This window comes from Oncorhynchus mykiss, chromosome 7 (assembly GCF_057628025.1).
Source record: "Oncorhynchus mykiss isolate SJ-2025 chromosome 7, ASM5762802v1, whole genome shotgun sequence".
In the NCBI taxonomy this organism is placed as follows: domain Eukaryota; kingdom Metazoa; phylum Chordata; class Actinopteri; order Salmoniformes; family Salmonidae; genus Oncorhynchus; species Oncorhynchus mykiss.
In genome coordinates this window covers 39,983,324-40,010,464 of record NC_143028.1, presented here as the reverse complement: position 1 = coordinate 40,010,464, position 27,141 = coordinate 39,983,324, and the positions used below count along the sequence as shown (strand labels likewise).

The following is a 27,141-nucleotide window of genomic DNA, read 5'->3' as shown; positions in this document are numbered from 1 at the left end:
TTGAGTTTGTTGGGTTTAAGGCGGAAATGTTCCTTATTGAAAGATGATGAAATGCATTCTGGAGCACCAGGGAATTCCTGTCCTGTGATTGTGGCTGGCTTTGTCTGCTGCTTGAAGGTAAGGGACTGGTAAGAGGTCCAGGAGAAAACAGAGAAAAGCTGACATTGTTATCTTTATAACATAGCTTTATGTACAACATGTGGCCAAACATGTGGTTCTCATTTTCATAGCTAGCTTTAGCACAAGGTGTTCTTGTTTCTAAATATTACTGCAGCCATTGATTCCAAGATTTTAAAAAAAATATTTTTCAAAACATCTTTCAAGTTATAGAAAACATAACAATTCAAGAAAGGCGGAGCGAGAGGGAAGCTCCGATTCCCTCTGGCTTTGTGCGACTGCTTGAGCTTGTTGAGCATGCAGGGTAGGTTGGCTTGGCTGGAGTCACTAGCTCGCAAACACATGGCTGTTACATTGTGTTTGCCTGTGTTGTTTGAGGAGAGCAGAGCTCCCCAGGCTCTAGTGTGACGGCTGAATAGGTTGCAGGCCACAGAGGTACTGTTCACTGTTCATGCTGCACACACTCAAACTCTCCCAAATCAGATAAAGGCCATGCCTGGATGTGCCAAGGGACAGCTGGGAGAGGACTTACATTTCTTTGGCTCAGTGTCAAGGAATTTGAGTGAGGAACACAAAAGTACGCCGACTGGTCTGCCTATTCTGTAACGTTCACCTGAGACACCTTCCTTCTCAAAACCCACGACTCCCGAGTCACTTTGGCTAACTATTCCACATCTATTTAGACACGCATGGCCTCTCATGACAGACACAAATAAATGTTGTCATATTTCCCAGCTAATAAACATTGAGCTAGGTCTGGTTGTTATTGTAGGAGGGTCATAAGCCCCAAAATAAAAGGGCCTTGTGTAAGATCCGGTGTGGTGTGCGTGAAAGCCTAGCCCAGCCCAGGCAGGCATGCAGCATGCCTTAGCAGAGAGACAGCAGCTGCTGGCCTGATATAGCACGGCTGGAGAGGAGCACAGAGTAGAGGGGGCAGGCAGACGGTTAAAATATGTTGTGTTCCTTCAGCCTCTCTTTTTCTCTGAAACCACTCTGACCCAACCTACAGGGCCTTCGGAATGTATTCAGACCCCTTGACTTTTTAAAAAACATTTTGTTAGGTTACAGCCTTATTCTCAAATTGATTAAATCGTTTTTTCCCCTCATCTACACACAATACCCCATAACGACAAAGCAATTTATTTTTATTTTAGCAAATTTACTTTGGGAATTTCTCCTCTCAAGCTTTGTCAGTTTGGATGGGGAGCGTTACTGCACAACTATTTTCAGGTCTCTCCAGAGATGTTCGATTGGGTTCTAGTCCGGGCTCTGGCTGGGCCACTCAAGGACATTCAGAGACTTGTCCTGAAGCCACTCCTACGTTGTCTTAGCTCTGTGCTTAGTGTCGTGGTCCTGTTGGAAGGTGAACATTTGCCCCAGTCTGAAGTACTGAGTGCTCTGGAGCAGGATTTCAAAAAGGATCTCTCTGTACTTTGCTTCGTTCAGCTTTCCCTCGACCCTGACTAGTCTCCCAGTCCCTGCCGCTAAAAATCATCTCCACAGCATGACGCTGCCACTACCATGCTTCACCATAGGGATGGTGCCAGGTTTCATCCAGACATGACGCTTGCCATTCAGGCCAAAGTGTTCAATCTTGGTTTCATCAGACCAGATAGGAGGTTCTCCCATCTCCACAGAGGAAATATCAGTGTGACCATCAGGTTCTTGGTCACCTTCCTTTGCTATGACAAGCATAGACAACTGTGGGACCTCATATAGACAGGCGTGTGCCTTTCCAAATCATGTCCAATCAATTGAATTTACCACATGTGGACTCCAAGCAAGTTGTAGATACATCTCAAGCATGATCAATGGAAACAAGATGCACCTGGGCTCAATTTCGAGTCTCCTAGCAAAGGATCTAAATGCTTTGTCAATTTGGGGTATTGTGTATAGATTGATGAGGAACATTTGTTATTTTAATCAATTTTATTTTAAAAAAGCCAAGGGGTCTGAATACTTTCCAAAAGCACTGTATTTACCTAAGGCCAGAGGAACAGGGAGGATTTAAATGTGTCTACGTATCTCTACTTGACAGTTATGACAGCAGAAACAGAGTGACATTAGACATGGACACAGAGGTGCAAATTCTCTTTATTAGCTTTTCTTCTAACATACAGTGAATGTCTGCTTTCTCAACCCTTGAATTCAACTGCTGGGATACAAAACAGAAGTACCTAGTATACGTAACACTACTCATGCCCTACATTCATCTTCCTGTTTAATAAAGTGAGGATTTTGAATCCTGTCAAGGTGATGACACGTACACTTTGCACGGCCTCGTTCCACTTTATCTACATCCCAACTTCAGCTGGGCATGGCATGAGCTCCTCCCAAATCATATTTTCCTTGTTGTTTCTTCCCGCTTCTAATCTTTCTTAACCCGGAGAATACGTGTCCTGACAGAATAAGGCTAGATGACGGCATCTGATACAAAAACAAGATATCTGGCATCAACCTATATGGACGTTGGCAAGACTCTGACCTTGTGCTTAGCTATGCTAGTTAGTCAGGGAGGAGAGGAATAGCAAGATAAAGAGAAATATAGACAGAAAGAGAAAAGAAACGAGTGAGACACACACACACACACACAAACGGACTCCTTCAGCAGTCTAGAAAGGAGCACTTTGTTGTCAGACTGAAGTAACTGTCAGTAACTGAAGTCCCTCTGCAGATGTGGGGAGGTTTATTCAACATAACTTGCATTGTCCAACAACAGGACACTCCCTAAATCTGTCCCTCTGTTAGCTGTCGCCCCCTCCACATGCCCACCCTACTCTCCCGGGGTGATAAACAACGCCCCTTTGCCTGAGGTCTGTTTCATCTCTGACCCTGGCTCTCTGTGTCTGCTCAGAGTTCGACTCCAGCTCTGAAACATCCTGCAGTGAGTGCAGGGCATGGGGTCTGAGTGTATTAGACACCACTGTCTTGAGACTCAGTGGGAACCCAGACAGATAGTTTCAGGTTGCACTCGGACTCTCACCAAAGCCCATGTAATCTGTGTCTACTCACCGCAGGAGAATAACATATAGTGTTAACCTTTCTTTGAGGTAGAAAAGTATTTCAACGTAAGAGTCCTTTCTCTATTGCTTCCACTACTTCGGTCTCCTCAGAAAATAGCAGATTGTAAATGGAGAATGGATTCATGAACATGTCAGTAAAATAAAAAGACGTCTTTAAAAAGTCAACCTGAGCAGGCTTTGCTTGCAGTGTCTTGGCGGATGGACAGAAGGTGCAAAACGTAGCAGTTTGTCCACAATGGCTCATTGTCCAGCTAGAGCAGGCATGGCGTTAAACAATGTGCTTCAATTACACCGCCTTTTTTTTCCCCCTTCTTCATTTCCTGAACTATCCTGCCTCTCAGCTCTACACTACTGTTTTCATAGGATGGCAAAGGGGGGGAAAAAAATAATAATTTTCAAGTTCGGAGGGAGCACTTCACTCATGGGGATATCGGGAAACCACCTGCACATATCAATCACATATCTGGCCTCGTGCTCGGTCTCTTTCAAACACAGCAGGGAAATTTGAGTTTTTATGGACAAATGTGATGGGAACTAAAGGAATACACCGTTTATGGCTACCTCTGCATCCCATGCTTTTTTGATTGGTCCTATGTGTCCCGATATGAGGGCTAATGAAAGCTTCCCAGTTGGTGGAGGAGGGGCGGTAAAGGCAACTTTATTGACACCCTGACCTTGACACGCTGCTCTGCTCTCCACTCGGTGGTCTCCTGCGTCTCGCCATCTGGCCCAAGAGTTATTTTCTCTGCTTTAGCACTATCATGTGTTGTAATCTAAAGAAATTTAGAATTTTTTCAACTGCGGAGCATGAGTGTGAGTGTCTATATGCGTGTGAAATAGATGGGTAGGGAGAGAGAACGTGAGACGGGACCGACTTTATAGATTCTATGAGAGAGAAGTCATACTGTTTCACACACTAAATCAAGTTAAGAATGGAACGTATAGAGCCGAGTTCTTTTGTGCCGAGCACAGATTCAGTAAATGTGTCGCTTCACCATTTCGGTGCCTGTTGAGAAGTGTGAAAACTTCTGATTTCACCTCATTTTAAGATTCTGTCAAAAAAAAGCACATGTTCAACTTCAGAAAAAAAAAAGTTTTCCCATCTCAAGAGGTTCAATAACATAACGACAGTAGTAAGTTCCTATTAAGTGCCAAATAAAGTAACAGGGTTGACCGTAACAGGGTTGACCATAACAGGGTTGACAGTTTTATCTTAAATCAGCCATAAATCCCCTTCTGACAGGGGGAATGGAAGCTTGTTGTGTGCAATAGGAAGGGGAAATTCTGGCTAACAATTAAGTGCCTTACTGTGATTGTTTCCAATATAAATGGTCTAAAAGAAACAAAATAGCTTTTTAGCTTGGACAACTTATCAAGCGAGAATTTAGCTAGGACTGTCTGGGAGTGGTCTGAGTTGGGAGGGGAACATTTAAAATGAGCTGTTATTGGCAGTGAGGTTTGGATCTCTCTTTCTTATTGGCCTATTAACTAAATTTACCACCTGGTGAGGCAGGCCAAAACTCCATCCCAACAATACAAGCTGAGATTTCAGGCAGTCGTTTCAAACAGCTCTTGCACTAAAAGGGCATTATCATGGAATAATACTGTGTAATTATGAACAACTTCATAGTGTGGAAACATATATATATATAAAAACACAGGAAATCATGTTTTTGAGTGCACTGGACCTAAAAAAATGTCTAGCCTATCTATCTATGGATAACAGGGTTGATGTGTTATGCTCGACCCACTCAGAGTTTTCCACCAGAAAATACCAGAAAATGGCTGAAACGAGTAGAACCTGCTCACCTGTTTTTACACTGTGATTTGACTATTAGATGTTCAATGTTTCTTTTATAAAAAATGTAAAAATAACTAATATTTTTACCATATTACAACGAGAAAAATAATATTTTGCCACTTTAGCAACTCTTTATTCATATTGAAAATATGATTTATTGAATTCTCCATGTGGTCTACATCAAAGGGCACTATATTTAATATAACACCCTTTTAAAATGCTATATTCGTGCACATTTTCTACTTAAAATATCAAAGGGACGCAAAAGGCACTCATTTTGTAAAACAACCCAAATAGTGAGCCAAGTGAGATTGAACATCCTTTGTGCTTGTACATACATTCGAAACAGCAGATGATGCATCGAGAAACACTTTTCTGTGACACTCTTGTAGCTTTAACCAACACTGCAGCTTTGATAGTTAGTAGTTGGTGTAACCCAACTCAGCAACACAGACCATTTAAACACATACCATACTGGTGTATGTGGGAACATTGGCAATGACTGTGGTTTTTGCTTAAATTATGTTCCCCCACATCTTGTAATGAAAAACAGATATGTTTCTGGATTTAAAGGTGTAATCTGCAGATCAAACAATAACAAAGCGTAGGCACCCCACCACTGTTTTGGTAAAAAGCTACGGGATGGGGCTAGAGAAATGTAACCACTTTCATATACATTTATAGAGCTATGAATACAAAGACTGACCATTTGTGATGTCAAAATTATAGTTTTAATCATGTTTTGAGGCTGTTAGTTTACAATTGCAGTGGCAAGAAAAAGTATGTGAACCCTTTGGAAATACCTAGATTTCTGCATATATTGGTCATAAGATTTGATCTGATCTTCATCTAGGTCACAACAGACAAACACAGTCTGCTTAAACTAATAACACACGCAATTATACGTTTTCATGTCTTTATTGAAGCTGTCCAGGCACTGAGGGAGCAAAGCAGCCACAAACCACGACCCTCCCTCCACCATACTTTACAGTTGGGATAGGGTTTTGATGTTGGTGTGCTGTGCCTTTTTTTCCCACCACAAGGTGTTGTGTGTTCCTTCCATACTACTCAACTATAGTATCATCTGTCCACAGAATATGTTGCCAGTAGCCCCTGTGGAACATCCAGGTGCACTTTTGCAAACGTTAGACTATTTTTGGACAGCAGAGGCTTCTTCCATGGCGTCCTCCCATGAACACCATTCTTGTTTAGTGTTTTACGTATCGTTGACTCATGAGAGATTTTTAGCATGTTCCAGAGATTTCTGTAAGTCTTTAGCTGACACTCTAGGATTCTTCTTAACCTCATTGAGCATTCGGCACTGTGCTCTTGCAGTCATCGCAACAGTGCTGAATTCTAAATTTGAAGACAATTTGTCTTACCGTGGACTGATGAACATCAAGGCTTTTAGAGATACAGTTGAAGTCAGAAGTTTACATACACCTTATCCAAATACATTTAAACTCAGTTTTTCACAATTCCTGACATTTAATCATAGTAAAAATGATGTCTTAGGTCAGTTAGGATCACCACTTTATTTTAAGAATGTGAAATGTCAGAATAATAGTGGAGAGAATGATTTATTTCAGCTTTTATTTCTTTCATCACATTCCCAGTGAGTCAGTTTTAGAGTAGTGGCGTCTTCCTTGCTGAGCGGCCGTTCAGGTTATGTTGATATAGGACTTGTTTTACTGTGGATATAGATACCTTTGTAACGGTTTCCTCCAGCATCTTCACAAGGTCCTTTGCTGTTGTTCTGGGATAGATTTGCACTTTTCGCACCAAAATACGTTCATCTCTAAGAGGCAGAACGCATCTCCTTCCTGAGCAGTATGACGGCTGCGTGGTCCCACAGTGTTTATACTTGCATACTATTGTTTATACAGATGAACATGGTACCTTCAGGAGTTTGGAAATTGCTCCCAAGGATGAACCAGACTTGTGGAGGTCTACAATTTGAGGTCTTGGCTGATTTATTTTGATTTTCCCATGATGTCAAGCAGAGGCACTGAGTTTGAAGGTAGGCCTTGAAATACATCTACAGGTATACCTCCAATTGACTCAGATTATGTCAATTAGCCTATCAGACGCTCCTAAAGCCATGATATAATTTTCTGGAATTGTCCAAGCTGTTTAAAGGCAGAGTCAACTTAGTGCATGTAAACTTCTGAGCCACTGGAATTGTGATACAGTGAATTCTAAGTGAAATAATTTGTCTATAAACAATTGTTGGAAAAATTACTTGTGTCATGCACAATGTGTCCTAACCGACTTGCCAAAACTATAGTTTTGGAGAAGCCATTAGCCTAGGGCTTCACATACTTTTCCAACCTACACAGTGAATGTTTAAATTAGGTATTCAGTATAGACAAAATACAATAATTTGTGTGTTATTAGTTTAAGCACACTGTGTTTGTCTATTGTTGTGCTTTAGATGAAGATCAGATCAAGTTATATGACCAATTTATGCAGAAATCCTGGTAATTCCAAAGGGTTCACATACTTTTTCTAGCCACTGTACATTGTTTACAAATAATTTTGTAAAATAAGCTTATATTTTGAGCTTATATATTCCACGTGTGTGTGTGTGTGTGTTCCTCAACCTCTTCCTAGTTGTGGAAGTTCTGGAAATTTCTCTCTAAAGAAAAAGGTTTAATTCAGACAGAAAGGTACCACTTGAAAGCGAAACATCCCTCTCAAGGGAGAGAGAGAAAGGAAAGACCAGAGTAATGCGTAACGAACCAAGCTGACGAACATTGTTTTTCTATTCGCACATTTGCATCAGAAAGGTGCGCAGCAGCCGCCCGGTTACACTTTTCTTGCAAGGTCAAAGGGCGTCTATCTACAAACCCTCTTGAAAAAAAACGGCTCACGAGGATGGGAGCATTAGAATTCTAAAGCTGCCCATGTTGTCAGGATTAGCGAATGGATGAAGGTGTTGTACAATGGAGGCCAGGCTGCCACCACGAAGCCTTGAATTTGTGTTACATCAAAGCATCCTGGGATACCGTTCCAGCATCCAATGACACGTTGTGACCCGTCCACTGTCCAGACAGGCAACAGCCTATTGAGATGTTGGAGCAGGTGTCTCTTTGTGACGTACTGCAAATGGAAGAGCATTTTCTCTGCATGTCTTGTACAGTAGATAATTTTTTTTATAAAGAAACATGCAAGGCAATGTTTTCAAATTAGCTCAGATATCACCCATCATCTGCAAGTCAGAAAAGGGAGAATTACCTGTAGTACAATGATACACACTTTGTGTTCTTCTCCCTGAATAAAATCCAAAGACCCTTACAAAGCAAAACACTGTACAGTTACACCCACTGGCACCTGGGAGAGCTTTGACTGTATTCCAATGGAAAAGTGAGTTTGAGTTACCAAGCAGTTTAGACAGAGGTCTGGCTGCAGTGCAGGTAGACAAAGACCTTTTATGGGGTGTTTGTTATATGTCACTCTGCAAGAAGAGTTTCCTGCCATGAATTTCAGCATATACAGTATAGCTCAACATAACGCATGTACCCGATTAAAAAGCACTGGTGAAAAATGGAATATTAATTCAGTTTCCATTTGAAGAGAACACATTAAATCCACTCTTGTGCTTTATGATAGGAAATGAGACATCTGTAGAGCTGGAAATCTATACAGCCAGCTGAAGGGACTGATGTTGGAACACAAAGTGACCGTTGAAATATTGAACAAACTTTGTTCAAATTAAAGTATGGCTATTTCGATAGGAACAGCCACACACACAGTCTGAAGCCAACTTTAGAAGAAAGGAAAAAAATATCCAGGAAGTAAACCAGGAAAGTACTTCCATGTTTCACTACAATGCTGGACTGCGTCATAAAAACCTCCCAGTCCCAAGTATCTTAAGGAAAATATACTTCTCTTCTTCCATCTGTTAAACTCCATATTAGGAAAGCTCCATTCCCATAAAATTATGATTATTTTATCAATAAAACCCTACACCCAAACTTTCCACCCCAAACCACATGCATGTCAGCATTATGTGTGATTTATCCTAAAGTGTACAGCTGTGGGTTATGACAAGCAGCCTCTGTCCCATAATTGATTTTACTGCATGGAGCATTTCTTAAATCGCTGGTCCTCCCTGACTTTTGTAGTTCACATAATACACAGATGAAATCATAGAAACAACGGTGGTTCAGACTCTGGGCTTTTTTTGTTGTTGTAAGGATATCAATCACAGTGAAACAAGCTGGAGAACAGTGGAGCGTGAAGCTAGCCAAACCGGTCCCTGCCGAGCCCACAGAGATCACTCAAGAGTGGGCAGTGATTAACGTGCTGCAGTCTTTACACATTTCAGAGGGCCACCAGGAGGAAATGCCGGGCCAATACAGCACAACAAAGGTCTGTTAATCAGCCTATTAGCATTTAATTGGGGGTAGTTAATTAGGGAGACAGTGGGCAGTCCACAAGGGGAGTCAGGGGCCGACAGGGAGAGCAACTGGTAACCTGAGCTTATTGTTACTGAGTCGCTTACACAATACCAATGATTAATTGGCAGGAAAATCATCCTTAATTACGCCTGTCTATTTCTGCCCCCTAAACCTTTCAGGGGCCATAAATTAAAGGGAGTGGGCCCTATGAATAAAGAGAGAGAGCCGAGCCAACCTTTAACTAGACTGGTGTCGGAGCAAAGCAAACACATTTACAGTAGGCCAGACAGAGTGTCTCCATGAAAATCATCAACCGTCGGCTCTCCTTTGAGGAAGGACGGCGTTTAAACACAGTGGAAAATGCTATATTTTTTTGGTGTGTGGCATTGGCGTACAGTGGCGGTGCAGAAAAAGAGGAGCTGGCCGGCACCGCCGAGGAGCGAGTTCACATCACACCCTCTCAGGGTTGTATATGTAATCACTCCACAGCTTCATAAAACCTCGCTCCCTATGGAGAAGGGAAAACAAAGATGTGCCTTGTGACTGTTCCAGTCGGTGGCACTCACTGCTTAAACCACAAAGGCGGCCATTCTGTCCGTGTGTGCGCCCGGCACAGTGCAGCGGCCACCACCAGAAGCTGATTATGGCCTCTTTAAAAGTTGCATTTGATTTAATGTCCCTGCCTTAGCTTAGCCAGAGAGCCTCGGAATGTGCCTTCCTGTGCTGCTGAAACTGGCCTGCCTGCCGGGCCTGTAGACTAGAGCTCTTTAGTAGGGAGGGCCAAAGAGACTGGAGTATTGAGCAGGGAGCAAGGGCAAGAGAGAGCAATAGAGAAACAGAGAAAAACACAGACAGCGAGAGAGAGAGAGAGAGAGAGGCCAATTGCACGGGGGCCTAAATTCAATAAAGGCCCCGACAAAGGCCTGCTTCTTGCCTCGGGATGCCAAACAACATGTGATCCCCTTAGGGAAATAACTGCCATTTCTGTTCCTCATAGCCTCCGGGTCAGAAATAACACATGGGAACTTGTGACTCAGCCTGTCCAAGATGCCATGTGCTGTGACAACTTATTAGTGACAGTGGGTACGGACCGCCCACACCATACTGGCATTCTGTCCCTCTTGAGGGGAATGGAAGGAGAGGGGCCCTGGTTGGGAAAGGTCTAAATCTATCACAGACTCATGTACTGGAAGTACATCCAATTCTAGTCAATTCATTCACAATGAATACTGAATTAAAACAGTTAAGCTGTAATACAAAATGACGAATATCCCTAAATCCTTTTAACCCAAGTTCTAGAGGTTCACTCGTGATTGAAATACAATTTTAGATAACATACAAAAAAATAACTTTGAGAGATTGAATATATATTTCAAAAGGTGGTGTAGGTTTAAAAAATAACGTTCGCAAACTACTCTCTTTGAGCAAAACTTTAAGAAAAAAGCTTAGAATATTTATTTTTGCAGAAACTTGGGCGATCACCATGTTTCCCTATAGGGTAGGGACAGGGCCACTTTGCAACAAGTGGGAACACAGCAGAGCAGAGCTGGTTTTCCCTCAAACTGTCCAAACATCTCTGTCCCCCTAGCCTGGCCTGCCCGGGAAGTGGGAGGAATGCTAACACCAAGACTTCAAACAGAATTAGGCCTCATCAACATGCATGCTTTGGTCGCCCCTCCACTCAACTCACATTTCTAATCAGCCATCTTCCACAGATGGCTGCCATTTAGCACCGGGAGGGTCTGGCTGGTGAGTCGTCACTAAAATAACTAGGGGGAGGTATGGGGTGTTAAGTGGTGCACTGTGGGTAACCTCACAGCTCAGCGGTCACAGGAAGATAAGGAGGGACTGCTCTGGTGTGGCCTGCAGAATTCCAGACCTTAGACGAGGATGTCACCTCCTCCCTTCTCTAAGGACCAGCTCACAGAATTGAAATGATGAATAGTGTCCAATCCTAATATGGGAATTTGTGGGGGTACAAAACGGCAGTCAGTAGGTATCCAAAGCTAAATGTTACATTGTCGTTTTTGCAATAGTCAGTCGTAGCAGTTAAACATATTTCCATGAACTTATGATACACATTTCAAAGTCAATAAAAATAAGGGGAAGGGTGAGGGGTAAGTCAAATGCAATGAGGTTGATTGAGTCAAGAGGTAAATATAATATTATCATTGTCAAAATAGTGTTACTGCAGTACTGATGTGGTTGTAAACGGAGCAATTTTTCCACCACAGTCCTCCCCATGCACTTCCAAGCAGATTAGAAAAACCACAAGTCATTGACTGTGAATAAATATTGTCATATGTTATGCCCGGTGTGTTTGTGTTGTGTAGAAACATATTGCATGCTATTTCGGTTCTATTCAGGGTGGCTAGTCAATGCACGTCTGTGGAGCCAAACTGTGAAGTCACTCTTCTAACAACAATAAACTACCTAATGCCCAAAGAAGAAAAATCACATTAGTTTCTGAAGAAAAAAATTACCTAAAGCACTTTCATTAAAATCAGTACCATATGACAGTGAGCTAAATAAAAACGCAGCTGATGACACCATAGAATGGACATTTACAAGAGATGTGGCCCAAAGTTGTGTTATTCCTGCTCAGCTCCATCTATCAGAACCTTGAACCGCAAGGCTCAACTTCTCTGCTGTTTTGGTTCCGTGGCTACCAGCGTGAAGCGAAACCGTGCACATGAGCAGATACCGTGTGAGCGAAGTGTTGCATCTCGCTCATCTTAATATCTCCGGCGCTGCTCGTGGCAACGTCATATCGCTGAGTTTAACTTTAAATTTGGACACATTTCTGCTGGCAATAACATGTCCTCCAAGACTAGAACTGGCATCTCCTCAATGTCGGTTTATTTTTAAAGTAGTTGTTGTTGTTCGCCCTCCATGACCTGAGTGTTTGCAGAGGATTTACAAGGTGACATTTACAACTGTAGTCTCAGGCTCAGCGTCCTCGTTCTCTTCCTGTTCTTGCACTTGGATGCCTACAAAAACAACAACTCGATCCTGAAGATCAGGCAGTCATTTTAGGATTGTGACATTGGTTTAGTCATTCAAACAAAGATGCTACGATTCAGCATAACATGTGAGACATGAGTAAATATCCTGCGCCATTTCCTGGAGACAAAAACCGCAAAGCACACATTTGTGTTCCATTTCTATTGGCTCTAACAATGTTTGCGTCAGTGTGGTGTCATACACACACAGCACATGTGTGGATTGTCAATGTGAAGAACTTATCAATGCCTCGGAGACTGGGGCTAGATGAAATGGGCAGGCAGATAGATAATATCCTTTTAAAAGTTGCCTAGCTATCCCCCCCCCAAAAAAAGGAAGACATGCTTGAACGCCATTTCTTACTTCAACACAGCTCTCTCATTTCAAAGCGAAAGTGAAAACATTAGCGAAACTAAGTCCCCTTTCGAGTAGGTACATTACACTCTTCGCCCTATACCCAGCCCCATGAGTTTAATTGAATCAAACCTATGTATTACAATTTCAGCTCGTGGAGACTGAGCAAAAGCAAACACTGCTCCAAGTTACAAGAAAATGTCTGTGCTGAACAAGGAGGCATTCATGAGCAGATTCATCCCAGGCTGAAGTGTTAGCAGTGGTGCAGAGGAGGGACATCTGCCATGATCACACTCCTCCACTAAGAGTCTGTTAAGGAGGAACAATCCTGGATCATCATGGACATGTTACATCCATGTATACTTACTGGAACTAACACCTTCACAAGAGGAAGACCGAACACCACACTATGTGTGTTTGTAGTAGGGCTGGGAATTGCTAGGGACCTCACGATGCGGTATTATCATGATACTTCCCGTGCCGATACGATATGGATTGCGATTCGATACTGTGATTTCGTTGCGATTCGACGTTCCAAACGTGTTTGCTCACCATACGTCTGCTGCAGAGGGACAAGAGAGCCATGAGAACTAGTTTTGATCAGTCATGGAAATACATTTTTTTAAAGTGCGGAAAATGAATTGGCTCAGTGTTTAGAAAGTAGACGGAGAACAAGCTGGCACGGCCAACTAGCGCAAAAACAACATTGTGGTATTGTCAAAAAAGATGCATCAAGAATAATATCCCGATAATTAACTGTATCGACCCCCCCCCCTCATCACTAGTTAGTAGGTATGAAAGAAGTGACCCCAGTGCTTTTGCCTCCTCAGTTGAACTTGTTATTACGTCTTAGTTCCACATGTTATGTAAATGGCTCCATTTACGCCAGCTGATCACCGCAGCTGGGCAAGGCACTGGAGCTTTTTTTTGTGGCGCATGAAATGAGTGGTGATCCACATGATGGGATTTTACTTTCAAATGGTGTTCATTAAAAAAAAAAAAAGAAGAAAAAGGCTTTGATTTTCAAAAGGCAATAGAAATGGGTTGTGGGTGAGTAAACACTGAAGTTGTTGCGTCTCACACACCTGCGCAGGCCCAACTGTAAAGGGGATAGGGACAATGATATCAGAATATTAAAACATGAAGTGTGACACCCATGTCCTGTTTGCTGTCAGGTCACGTAGTCCTTTGTTAAGAATCTGAGCAAAAAAAAAATGGGCATAATACCACCAAAAATATAAATTATGTGGATTTGGACAAATTACAGTCTTCAACTTTCACTTAGCCTGCATAACAAAACGCCAGGAACTTAATAAAAATGTGCCACACCCACAAACAACCATTTAAACTGCATCACAGTGATTCCAACCTCAAAGTAGAGAAAAGCAGGAGCCATTTGAGCAGTGCTTAAGAAAGAAAGAAACAGAAGACATGTGGGAGAGACGAGGCAGTACCTGGAAGGGTTCCGGTGGTGCAGGTTTAAAAATGCACGCTCCAGCTGTGCACGGCGCCCCACATAGCAGGATGAGGCTACTGTTGGTTTAGCCACACAGGGTTGAGAGTACAGTACACGGAACTGCCGGTGGGTTCTTGGTATTCATTTCCCCCCCCTCAGTGAATCATTAGGTCCCACTGAGACTTCCATCACCCCAGGTAGGAAACACAACTGAACTGACTCAATTACACATCTCTCTTCAACCAGGGAAGAATCCGTATATGACAAGGTCATTTTTACAGCTTAGCTGTAACAAAGATGGCTGCTGAGAAACGTAAACCACCTCTGATATTAGATCCCCTATCAAATGAAAAGCACCCCGGGGATTCAGCAACTATGTTTTTTATTTGGTTCTGTTTTGTTTAGTCACCCCACTCATCTTGAGAGAGCGTCACTGAATAGGGTCCCTAGTTCCATCCTCAATGTCCTCATTCTCTTAACGTTCTCCACCTTCCTCTCTGTGACTTCTTCCCCACTAAGTCAAAAGACAATACAGAGACAAAAACACCAATGTGGGTCCAATGTCATCTTTAAAGCTGCAGTATTACACTTTTTGGATGACCTGACCAAATGAACATTGAAAGCAAGTCTAATAAACGGTACATCTGTTCTATGTGCGCCATTTCTTTGCTTCCCGTTCTTAAATTACATTTTTGCATCTTTTCCTTTCGGTTTTGTACACCAGCTTAAACAGCTGAAAATACAATATTTTTGGCTATTGAAAATATATTTCACAGCGGTTTAGATGGTACAATGATTCTACACACATTGGACCCAATTTCTTGTTTTGTCACATATACTGAAATTACTATTTGAATTTTAGCAACCAGGAAATGCCGGAGAGATTTCTGCATATTGCACCTTTAAGCTTCATTTGCTTTCTTTTAACTTGATTCAAGATGAATGGCTATTAACTGAGCATAACAAGAGGTGTCCTCTCATATAACCCTGTACACCGGTTCCCCCTGGTATCCCCCTCACACAGCCCTTCTCCCAGTAAGTCACACTGACACACATTCACACGGCACGTGAACTAATCTCTCCTTACAGACCAGGCGACTAGGCCACTTGGAGGCCCCAGCGGTCTTAAGTCACTAGGCGCCAAGTATATTGCTGTCGGTTTTGGTGGCTCAATCTGTCTATTGTCAAGGGAGCTTATGATGAATCTGAATGAACAGCAGGATTTCAGCCACTTGTTACTGCTGCTTGAAGTGGTTACTGTTGTGTGCTAGGGTGTTGTAGAGTATCTGGTTCTCTGGTGCTAACATTACAACGTATGCATGTGAATACCAAGATTTCAGATATGGTTAAAGGGCTGCATACTGAATTGGCCTTCACATGAAACGGTACAGGTCACATACCTCCATTATTCTGTCGTGGATCTGAAGGCCTCCCTCCTTGTCTGCTGGTCCGTTCTCAACAATCTTAGATACAAAGATCCCTTCATTCGAAGGGCCATCATGGTCGTCCTGTGGGAGAAACTACCTCAGATTACACATGGATCACATTGGATAAAAAATCATTGTAACCATTGAAGATGACTACAAAAATAAAATGAAACTAAAATACATGATAATCGACATCAAATTCTTCAGTAAAAATAAGATCTTTAAAATATTAAACAAGTCTCTTGCTAAAACTGCCTAACCTACTTCCAAAGGTCCTAAGGATAATATGCAGACAATTCTAAATGGTTTTCCCATTACCCATTCTCACCAATCAGGGTCAGAGACACCCTGCAGTCACATGTGAACACAACCGCAGTCATCAACGCAGCCTGGATTAACCCAGCGATTAACCGCATGGATCAACAGCCCGCAGTGACTCACTAGTGGGTTGCAGGTGCACATTACACAGGGCTTAATATTGTGGTCCACACAACCCCAGTGCCAAAATGGCCTGCCAGTTGACATGTTGCCCAGGGCTGGAGAGTGCGACTACGACCCATCCCCTTAGAGGGGCTAAATGTTGAATGGATGTGTTGGATGGGTACACTCTGCGTCCATCGGTGAGGCTGTGACCCCCGAGTTGAAAAAGCTATGATTGGCTTAACAAAACCACTGCCAACATACATCTCAGCTCCTTTTAAAACCACATCAATCCAACCCGCACCTCTGCCAAGTCATGCAATTCTGTGCTACATTTTTATGGAATACTTAAAGAAACCTCAGAAATCAAGCTGTGAATGCTGTAATTAATTATTTCAGGTCTGCTTCCTCTTTTATCCGAGCTCATCACAGCACAGTGTTTACTGTGAAACCAACACGATGCACCGAAAAAAATGGCCCGGAGTGCCAACGGAATGTTACAACAGGGCAGTGTGAGAGGCCCGATGCTTTGCCATGAATCCCCCAGCATTTAGACCTTCTATTTTCTACAAAGGCCAGCCCTTAATCATAGTTATCCTGGCGACCCAACCCATCCTGACCTCCCCATCGTATCAACCCCAGTCAAGGATGAAAATGCCATGTGTCAAAAGCTGCAAAGCCTCTATGTTATTTCCATTCAAATCAATCGTTTCTTGTGGAGGATTTGGTGACCTCTTTATGAATTCATCCGGAGCCTTAAAAACACTGCGAGCAAGTTGACTGTATCCTCTGGACTCTCTTTGGGTTGAGCTTGATGTATGGTTCTGTCAAGGGAACGAAAAAGGTTACAAATCAACAAGACCATGGAATTAAGAAAAAAAAAATCTGCTTCGGATGTTGTAATGAAACCCAGAAAAACACCCCTGAGTGGAACCCTTTGGCACACATTCTTCCCAGTGAAACAGATACTGCGAACACCATTTCAACGGGGCCAGTTTTGCACACACAGAGAGAGACAGAGAGAGGCTCCATGTATGGGAGACCCAGTTCCTGAATTTTCAAAAGTATCTCAGAGTAGGAGTGCCGATCTGGATCTGGTCCCTCCTGTCAAATATTATTATATTCATTATCATCTAGAAAAAGGCCAAACTGATCATATATCAGCACTCCTACTCTAAGAATCTTTGTGAATATGCGCTCGGATCCCAAGTCAGCATTGATATTTTCAACACTGACACTCTTGTCAGAGGACTCCATGGAATCATTAATGCTCGTCTGTGAGACAGCAAATACAGAAGTCATAAAAAGGTTATCAGCCCAGGGCAGAGGACCCATTTCACAGCTGGTCTGTGTTAACCATGTCATTACATGTCCCCTCAATTAAAGACGAAAAAAACTGGAGGCACAGTCATAATCCTTCATTTAACACTCATATAAAGTAATTATAGTTTTTATCTGAAAAACCAAATCCGCTAAACCCAACCAATATACTAACACAATAAAAAACTTGATTGATGCGGTCCATCCACATAGGCTCAAGAGAGAAACGTGCAGTGTATTACTGTCTAAGCTATGTCTATGTCAGTAAAGGGGTAAAACACTAAAATAGAATTCATTGTGGTTCAAGTATGTGCCTCCATCCCGGACTTCCCATACGACATTTGGCAGACCCTCAACGAGATAAAACAGTAAACGCAGAGATTCCACTTGATTCCACTTACCGCGCATGGTCGTCCTCCCACGATGTTGAAGCCCAGAGAACCGCCCTCCCGATGAAGGATGGCTGTGACGTTTTTGGTCTCCCCACCCTGTGGACAGACACAGGCAGAAGACAGGTAGTCATTAGCAACCCACAAATGTCACTGAATAACATAAATGATTGAACAAAATCAATGACACCCCCTCCCTGAGCGATGGAGAACTGGAGCTTATTTTCACTTCAAAACGACACAAAGATAACTCTGAACGACACAGTAGAAAGGACTGAAATAAATCTAGAAAATTGACTTAGAAGTCAATGGTGTATTTTAGGTATAGAAATAGAGGTAAAAAGGATAAAATCCAAGACTACTCCATACACAGTTCATTGATATGTAAAAAAAAAAAAAGTATCACAATAACCAACATTTTAGTACATCGCTGGTATGGATCTACAACATGATTTTCTGTGGATCTACAACCGCTCTGAGAAAGAGGTGTTAAGTGACTGATTCAAGTAAGTGTTCATGCTATTTTCCTTCTCTCACTCCAGAAGACATTTGCTCCTTATATTAATACAGCAGTAGAGTTCTCGGTCAATGAAGGAATGACAAGTGAAACGCTGGGAAACCAGTGCAGTCAGCTCTCCACCTTTTTAGGAGGACAGCCGGGGGGGGGGTGGGGGGGACTGGGAACATCATGTCAGCTGTCATCCCAGTATGGAGTATGCCATAGCATACAGGGACTAAATATAAAAGCAAATATTAACGGAATGTACAGTGTCATGACGGAGTCTGGCTACCATATAGGCTACAGGATAGGGTACAGAGCACAGCACTGCTGCTGGACCAAGTTGTGTAGATGCATGTGAACAGAGTTCCACATTTAAAAAGACAACTATTGGCCATTTCCTAAATGGATAATGGCATATGTGCAATTCCACAGTAACACTGAGACTCAACATTTTCTAAAAACACATTTATTTCAAGAACAGCGCAGATGCAAAGTTTGGTAACAGAATGGCTTCTCAAACAGCACACACCGTCATTCTGTTACCAAACTCTGCATCTGCGCTATTCTTGAAGTACATGTGTTTTTGGAAAAAGGAGTTGGTTAGGCCAGTTGAGAAAAAGTTCAAATACAACTGCGACCTGGCCAAGATAAAGCAAAGCAGTGAGACGACGACAACAACAACAACAGAGTTACACATGGGATAAACAAACATACAGTCAACAACACAATAGAGCTGTATGGTTTGCAAGCAAGGGTTTTTGTTTGACATATTTTTAAGTGAAAATTCTGATTCTGTGTCACTCAACATGGAATTGAACACATCTAATATCTGAGAATATGAACGATATGAATAGGAAAAAAAGTATAGGTTAGGAAGTTAAGTATTTTGTACTCAGCCTTCTCCCTACCTTTTAGACATTGTAAGGACAGCCTAGATCTGTCAGAACTGAGTAACCAAGACAACGTGTAAGGAGGACTGAGGACTTCTAAAAACCAGTTGGGTAAGCATGTCATGCCAGAAAGGTACTAATTCCCACAGGCAGACAGCAATCGTGGCAGACAGTGTTGATCTTGCTTCTCAGTCATCTAACCTACAATATGTAGCCTTATTTACAACAGGACCAAGGTGAAAGACAACATTCCCATATCCAGCCCAGTCGTTCTAAACCAGTCTGCTTATTCTGTTAAATTCTGTACATCAGAAGCCAAGCCCCAAACTCAGCAGTCAAAGGAGGCTACCAGTCACTGTCTCCACTGACATTTGGCGGTGGCTTGTGGACCAAATATGTCACCCTGAATCTGAAATAAGTCCTACATTTCACAGGATCTGATAGCACGTGACCTGAACTAGCCCAAAAAGAAACAGAGACGCTGGCTCTCTTAAGATTTGCAACGCAGCGACAGTCACCAAATTGCCCGCCTCCAACAGTTAATTCCACCTGTGTCTTTCCGTTTGATACTGCCACATGTGCACCGAAGTTCTCCGCCAAGCAATCCTGTTCGCAGTGCTCGACTGAATCCGAAGGGAAAATTCGGAAGGGGAAAAATCCTTTAAAACTAACCACATCATCCACATTCAGATTTTTTTTTCTGGCTTCCCTTTTTTTTTCTTTCACGGATCATATGAGAGACGATACCTTTGGAGATGTTTCCAGGGATTAGAGCTCCAAGGAGCAGCACAACTTTCTTTGTGCATCCCCTTTCACTGAGTTTGTCCAGTGCAGTCATTTCAGAGGGTTGAATACACAGTGCTAAATAAGTAACCTGAATCTCCGTTGAAAGGGTTTCTTCTTACCAGGCTGAAAAAAAAAAAGGTTAGTTATAATGACTGATAATTGGCATCTTGTGAATGTGTGGTAGTGCGGTGCAGCACACATGTTCAGTTCAAAAACAAGGGGAGAAAAACAACAACAACACTAGGTAAGGGTCAAAAGATGTCACATTGCTGACATGTCTCTCCAGTTACCTTACATTCAGAATGCTTGTGGCCTACTACTGTACCTCGCCTGCTCTTCCACTATGGGTTCACGTGGACTGACACAACATCATAAACACTTCAACCACTCCCTAGCTGACCAGAAGAGAGGCATATATCAATTTCTAGCCCGTGTGTTGAGTTGGCTATAGAACATGACAAAAAACTAGGCACATTTTTATCATTTTTATTATGTTGTCATTACAATAGCACAGTCTCTCTTCCAACATCTTCAGACAGACAGTCCCGAACAACCCTGAAGAGGTTGGCTTGATCCTTGAGGAGGAAATTGTGACCTGAGTCATGTGTACAGAACAATAGTAAATATTTGCCCCTCCCCCAGACTGCCAGCTGGCTGTACTTGCAGCTGACAGACATACACTATGGCAAGCTGAGGAGAAGAAACACTTCTGACCATTACTTGGCCCCTACAATTACTTCGTCGTTGGAAATCACATTAAACGCCATTTAAGCAGTAGACTAATAAAAGCGTGTTTGACCACAGGAGACTCAAAGTCTGTCTGGTCAAGGGCTTGCAGACATCGGACCTCTAAAGTTTTCCGTTGGTTAAAAATACAAGCCTCTGATAAGTAACGGAACATGCAACAAAGTAGCGCTCGAAAACCATATGTGAAAATAATGACAGTACGCGCGCAGAAGAGACACAAAGTAACACACAATAGAACAACCGGCAATCACAAAGTAACTACCAGCATTACAAATTCCATAGCCACAAATTATGTAATTTGAAACGAATTTACCTTGCACGGGGGGGCAAGGGTCTTAGTCAGCGAGTCGATCCTTGCACTGTATTCAGTGAATTTCTTCTGATACTTCAGTGCTGTCATTTGTAGCTCATTATGCACCGCAGAGAGTTGAGCAAGAAGAGATTTCTCTCTTTTGCTCGATTTCAAAGATTGCTTCTTGAACTCTTTGTCCAAGCTGACCACCTTCACGTGCAATGCACTGTTGTGTGCTTTCAGAGCTTTCAAACAGCAATGGGTGTCTAGTTTTTGCTCTTTGTGGGTGAGCATCAAGCCACATCCATTTTCGCATATCCCGACCGGTCTGCAATCACACGATTCGCGCATATGTGCATCCATGTCCTTCAGATTGAGCACCTCGTTGCATCCTTTATTCCTGCATTTTGCCGGCGAGTAATCGCACATCTCGGCGTGCTCTGCCAGATGTTGCAGCTTTACCACTTTTTCACAGCCTCTGGCATGATTGTCACACTTTATGTCCAGCTTCATAATCAGGTTTTTCAGAGGGAGAACGTGGTTCAGCTCTTTCGTGGAGATCCTTTGACATTTGACGGGGCAGCTGCTTTGCTGGACAACCCAAGGCAGCACACAGCCAGCGCAGAAGACGTGACCACACGGAGTAGTGAGCGGGTCTTCTAGAACTTTATTACACAAATTACATTTAAAATCTGGGTCCACAGCCCCTTTAAACCGATCCAACTCAAATCCCATGTTTTTAAATAAATCCAAAATTCCGCCGGGATTCCCACAAATCGAAGCAAGAGCAGTGGGTGTTTTAGCTTCTCATTGGAGGAGTACTGACTTCAAGCTCTCCTTACTGTCTAAACTAATTGACCGAGACTTCCTCCGGGAAAAAAAATGTGGAGGAATTCTCTACCGTAACTGCCATAAGAGCCGCGCACCTGAGTGCAAGGCAATCATCAGACGATTGCTATGATAATTCGAAGAGGGCATTATTTACGCTTTTTGAATGTGATTTACAAGTTACAAAGACAGGTAGGCTGGCTACAAGTGTAGGCAGATTGTAGATAGTAGTAGTTCTACTTACTAAGTGAAAATGTTATGCAACAGACTCCAATTAATTGTGGATCCTAGAATCATTGTTTTAGATTCTGAATTTATCTATATTGTATTTGCAAATGCCATAAACAGATATTGCACTTTGTAACAATGTGTGTGGGAGGAAGGGATGGTGCTCTGAGGATGACTTCTCATTTTGTAAAACCATGTTAGTGGGACATCGTTAGAAAGAGCTATGGCTAAATGTGTTACCTGACTACTGTAGTTGTGACTGACAGTGTATGAGCTATAAAAACAAAGGCTGTGTGGTCACTAGCTGAGGAATGTTCAACTCAGTTCTCTTATATCGAGGCAGAGTAGAGCCCCACGGTGGAAGTGTCATAATACCTATAAAGCCTAGCGGTCAAACAGGGAAATGGTTCAAATCCTTTTTCCACCATTCATTTTTCCCATATGGGATTTTTTAAAACACTTGAAATAAGGGCTGTGTTTTGTGTAAGTTTACCCTGGCATGACATTTTGATAACCATGCAAATCTCCCTCGGACAAGGTGACTTTTATCAATATATTCAGCTCTATTTACTCTCAGATTTGAAAATGACAATTAGCATCAAAGTGGACATCATGCAAAACTACAAATCCCTGCTAGCTCCTGCATGTCATCTCAAGCTGACACCTTTGCTAACAGGTATTGTGTAGTCAGTTCACAGAATTGTCCATTTAAAGAAATGTTGCCAATTTATTCATTACTACATTTAGCCAACATTAGATAGTTCATCCAGAGAATCTTACCTTTGCCTTGATTCATCAGTCTCATCTAGATCATCATGGCATCTGCAGTTCTTTATGATAGCCACATTAGCAGCTAATTAGCATTCCATTTTCATAAATACAGGCAAATATAATGTTAAAAGTCATCTTGTCCTAGAGAGATTTACATGGTTATCAAAATGTCACGCCAGGGTAAGCCTACACGAAACACAGCCCTTATTTGACGTGTTTCTAAAATCCCCTATGGGAAAAATGAATGGGTATTATGGGTATTATGACTCATACTGTGGTACTCTGTTGAGTTTTGATAACGGGTTTGCTAGCAACAACATTAAGTCACCATCAGTCCATACTTGTAAAAATGTGTGGGGAAAAAAAGGCAATTCGGAAAATGCTTACCTGTACCTACAGTACCAGTCAAAAGTTTGGACACAACTACTCATTCAAGGGTATTCTTTTTTTGGACTATTTTCTACACTGTGTTAAGCATTTATTTGGGTTGCAATTTCTGTGGCCGGTAACTCAAATGAACGTATCCTCTGCAGCAAAGGTAACTCTGGGTCTTCCTTTCCTGTGGCGGTCCTCATGAGAGCCAGTTTGATCACAGCGCTTGATGATTTTTACGACATTTTCCAGATTAACTGACCATGTCTTAAAGTAATGATGGACTGTCATTTCTCTTTGCTTATTTGAGCTGTTCTTGACATCATTTGGACATTGTCTTTTACCAAATAGGGCTATCTTACACAACACAATTGATTGGCTTAAACACATTAAGAAGGAAAGAAATTCCACAAATTAACTTTTAACAAGGCACACCTGTTAATTGAAATGAATTCCAGGTGACTACCTCATGAAGCTGGTTGAGAGATTGCCAAGAGTGTGCAACGCTGTCATCAAGGCAAAGGGTGGCTACTTTGAAGAATCTCAAATATACTTTAATTTGTTTAACACTTCTTTTGGTTACCACATGATTCCATGTGTTATTTCATAGTTCTGATGTCTTCACTATTGTTCTACAATGTAGTAAATACTAGAAATAAAGAAAAACCCTTGAATGAGTAGTTGTGTCCAAATTTTTGGACTGGTACTGTATGTGAAGCATGGAAAAATATGTAAAACATATTCCTTCAGCCAGGCCTTTGGCCAATTATGGTAATATAATCAGAGAGGCAGTCTACACTTGAACTCTATTAGCCAATCCCCATAAGTAAGTGTGTGTGTGTTTGTGTGTGTGTGTGTGTGTGTGTGTGTGATTGTTTGTGCATGTCTGTGGCTGTTTCTCTGTCAATCTCAGCAGGAAGTCTTACAGTCATTCATGCATTTGAATTGTCAATGATGGAAGGGCGACTCACAGGGAACGACAGTTGTGTGACAGGGCAAGAATGGCCAGCACGCTGGCAGCTTAACTGTCTTTTGTGAGCAGAGTCCATCTTTGTTCATCAGACTCTGTAATATTGCAGATGGGAAACACATTTCTATTGGCTGCCTACTCTCTGGGAAACCCAATAGCATGTGATGTTGTGCTTGATAAACCCATTCCACATGTGTTCCTATCAAAGACTTAAACCAACGGGCTCATCAATGACTCTTGGAGGCAGAGTGACAGAAAGAGAAAGCACACTCGCAGTCAATTATAGACTGAGGTAATGCGTCAACTCTTCCACCATTGCCTTCCGTCAGATGGCTTCATCCTAACGTGACACGCAGTTGCCATCAGTGCAGACCGCTGTCATGTGTAAGACAATGCTCTTCCACATGATGAATAGGTGTCTCATGAGTCAAATGCGATGTAATTGGACACCTTGATGGTATTTATTGGCTATGTTGGAAGTAATGCAACTGTTATCTTTCAAATGTGCAAAATCATAAATGTTGTACAATATCCACAGAAGCATGTTCGACACATAGACACATCGTAGATGAGGTCATAACAACTGGGAACATTGAACTGTGATCAATGTTATTGTTCTATTACACCCCTTTTGCCAACTGAGGTTCTCCAATTTCCAGTAGTGTGTTGCTGAGAATGATGAGATTTTCTACAGTACTGTTTGTTTGCGTTTCCTGCCCATTTTCCCTCATAATTATGTATTATTGTTTACCACAGAATAACAGGCTCCCTCTAGCTGTTTATTCTGGGGCTGATCTGTGGAGTCTCCCTCTTAGCGTCAAACTAAATTAAATATTTGTTTTCCGGAATGTATAAAGACATGAAAACAAACATCAACAATAACCAGCAATACCCAAATGTTAATTTGACCATCAGACATTTTATAGAATATCGCCCAGTGATTATTCAGAGTTAGGAAGGGTATCTACATTTCACAAGGAGAGGCTATTCACTCTGCTATGGAATTCTCTGCAGGTGACATCTAGGACTGTTTTCCATGAACTGGGATGAGGTGGCAACATCGGGCGCAGACAACACTATGTTGGGTCCAGCACAAAGACAGACGGGGTCCTAGTGGAGACAACAGTTGATCCCAACTCTCCAGGCCCAGACTGCTATCGAAGGATACAAACAGACTGATGAACGACAAAGAAAGACATAGTGAACTTCTATTTGGGCCCCATTCCATGGCAAAGGCAAGACACACTGGATGGGTCACAGTAGGGTAAATTGTGTGAATCAGTTTTTTTTTATCCTGGCTCATCAAAATGCACAGATGTAACAAAAAATATATATGTAAAAACATACAACCGAGTGCTTTTCATTTGATTACAAAGTGCACATTTTATTGTATGTAGTGAGCGATATCGCTAGGAGGCTGTAGGACTTGGTCAATGAGCCCTCTCGCTCTGTTTTCTTGACGAAACGCTACAGAGAGGTCTAGGTTTCAGCAGCGTGATGAGAGTGTTCTGGGGGGGTTTGGAGGAAGGCCATATAGTAATCATCACCAGGCTTCTTCAGAGATGTCAGAAACATAAGGGTCATGTGGGAGACTGTGAAGATGAGTTATTGCTTTTTTTGGGGGGCTGGGGGGGATGTGTTTTCATGTGGCTTTGTAACACGGTGTACTTACAAAAGCAGCACTTTCATCTATCTCAACGCTTCAGTTCCCTTTGTTCATACTGCTTTTTTTTTGGTCACGGTCAACTAGTGTGCGTAATGCTAACCTTGCACACGTTGCAGAAATGGCATGCTGTACTGTACATTAGCTTTGTTAGTTACATTCCTATATAATGCTGCTCATGTTAAGCTTGACTGTTCCCTCTTGGGTTAGTAAAAAAAAAAAAAACACTGTGTCTATGGTTGAACTGAATGTTCCTGGGGTTCCCTGTTAGGGAACCGTGGGTAAAACATGTTGGTACTGGTCTCAGGGTGACTTGTGATCATGCTCTTTGGAGCTGCATGGGAAGGGAGGGGTCCAAACTGGGAACTGGCAAGGCAAGGCCACACTCGTCTTCCAGAGGATGCTGATGACAGATGGTGTGAGAACTAAATAACCACCCAGTACCTCTCTGTGTGTTATGACAGTGAACGGCGGCTCAACCGTCACAATGTAATCTGAGGCATAAACATGTGAGACTGGGATTGGTGATGTTCTAACGTCACCAGTGTGGGCCTCTCATTAGTGTTGGAATTCTTGATTGCCTCCAACAACGAGCGGTCTATACATTTAGAACTACTGTGAAAGCAATTACTATATGAGCGTTGCAATATTTATGTATTTTCACAGAGATGTTGCTCACATGACATACTTAAGAATGGAGTGAAAACACCTTGGGAGGTGGAGTGAAAGGATATGGGTCAGAGAGAAACCAGGAAGGACAAGCACCAAATCACGACTACACAAGAAGGGCAATCTCCATTTTAAATGAACCAAATCTAACCTTAGTCTGTTTGCCGCACACACGGTAGCTAATTTAATATGTATATGCGTTTTATTGTGGGCCTGGGAGTAGGAAATAAACTATGTATAAACATTATGTCTTGTAGATTCGGGAAAGGCAGGATGTCAGGCTTTGACAACTGCTGATTTAAGGTTCTTTAAGTCAGTACAGCTGGGAAAAAAAGATAGAAATACCAAAAATATGAGGTGGTATTAGCTGAGTGTCTTTCAAGTGTTTCTATGGTGTTGGCATGCGATTTCAAGTCGAGGGATGAATGGCATTGGTTAATTGGAACACAAAGCTGGTCTCTATGAAGTGAGAGGAGATAAATCTACCTGAAAAAAATAAGTATTCTCTTCAGAATGTAATTTGCTGTAGATCTTATGTAAATCTCTCAGCCTTCTTGCAAATGGACTAACACATGCATTAGTTACGTGGAAACAATGCAGAAACAACATTGATTCAACCAGTGTGTGCCCAGGGACAACCCACTGGGCACACACTGGTTGAATCAACGTTTTTTTCGGGTCATTTCATTTACGTGGAATAGATGTTGAAT

At 42.2% G+C, this 27,141-nt stretch overlaps 1 protein-coding gene across 2 annotated transcripts in view; it reads right to left on the bottom strand.

The window, feature by feature from the left end:
* The window catches only part of LOC110527868 (E3 ubiquitin-protein ligase PDZRN3-B), a 122,740-nt gene extending 100,941 nt beyond the window's left edge, over nucleotides 1-21,799 (bottom strand). The window contains exons 1-4 of one of the 2 annotated variants that reach the window (XM_036983345.2): nucleotides 20,952-21,765; nucleotides 17,726-17,812; nucleotides 16,737-16,828; nucleotides 15,558-15,665 (exon numbers count right to left, since the gene is read on the bottom strand). In XM_036983345.2, the coding sequence (XP_036839240.2) occupies nucleotides 15,558-15,563 (6 nt within the window). In that variant the 5' untranslated portion in view covers nucleotides 15,564-15,665; nucleotides 16,737-16,828; nucleotides 17,726-17,812; nucleotides 20,952-21,765. Of the gene's footprint in view, nucleotides 1-15,557; nucleotides 15,666-16,736; nucleotides 16,829-17,725; nucleotides 17,813-20,951 lie in introns of both variants that reach the window. The other variant, XM_021609446.3, reaches the window with a different exon arrangement.
* Nucleotides 21,800-27,141: the final 5,342 nt, after the last annotated feature.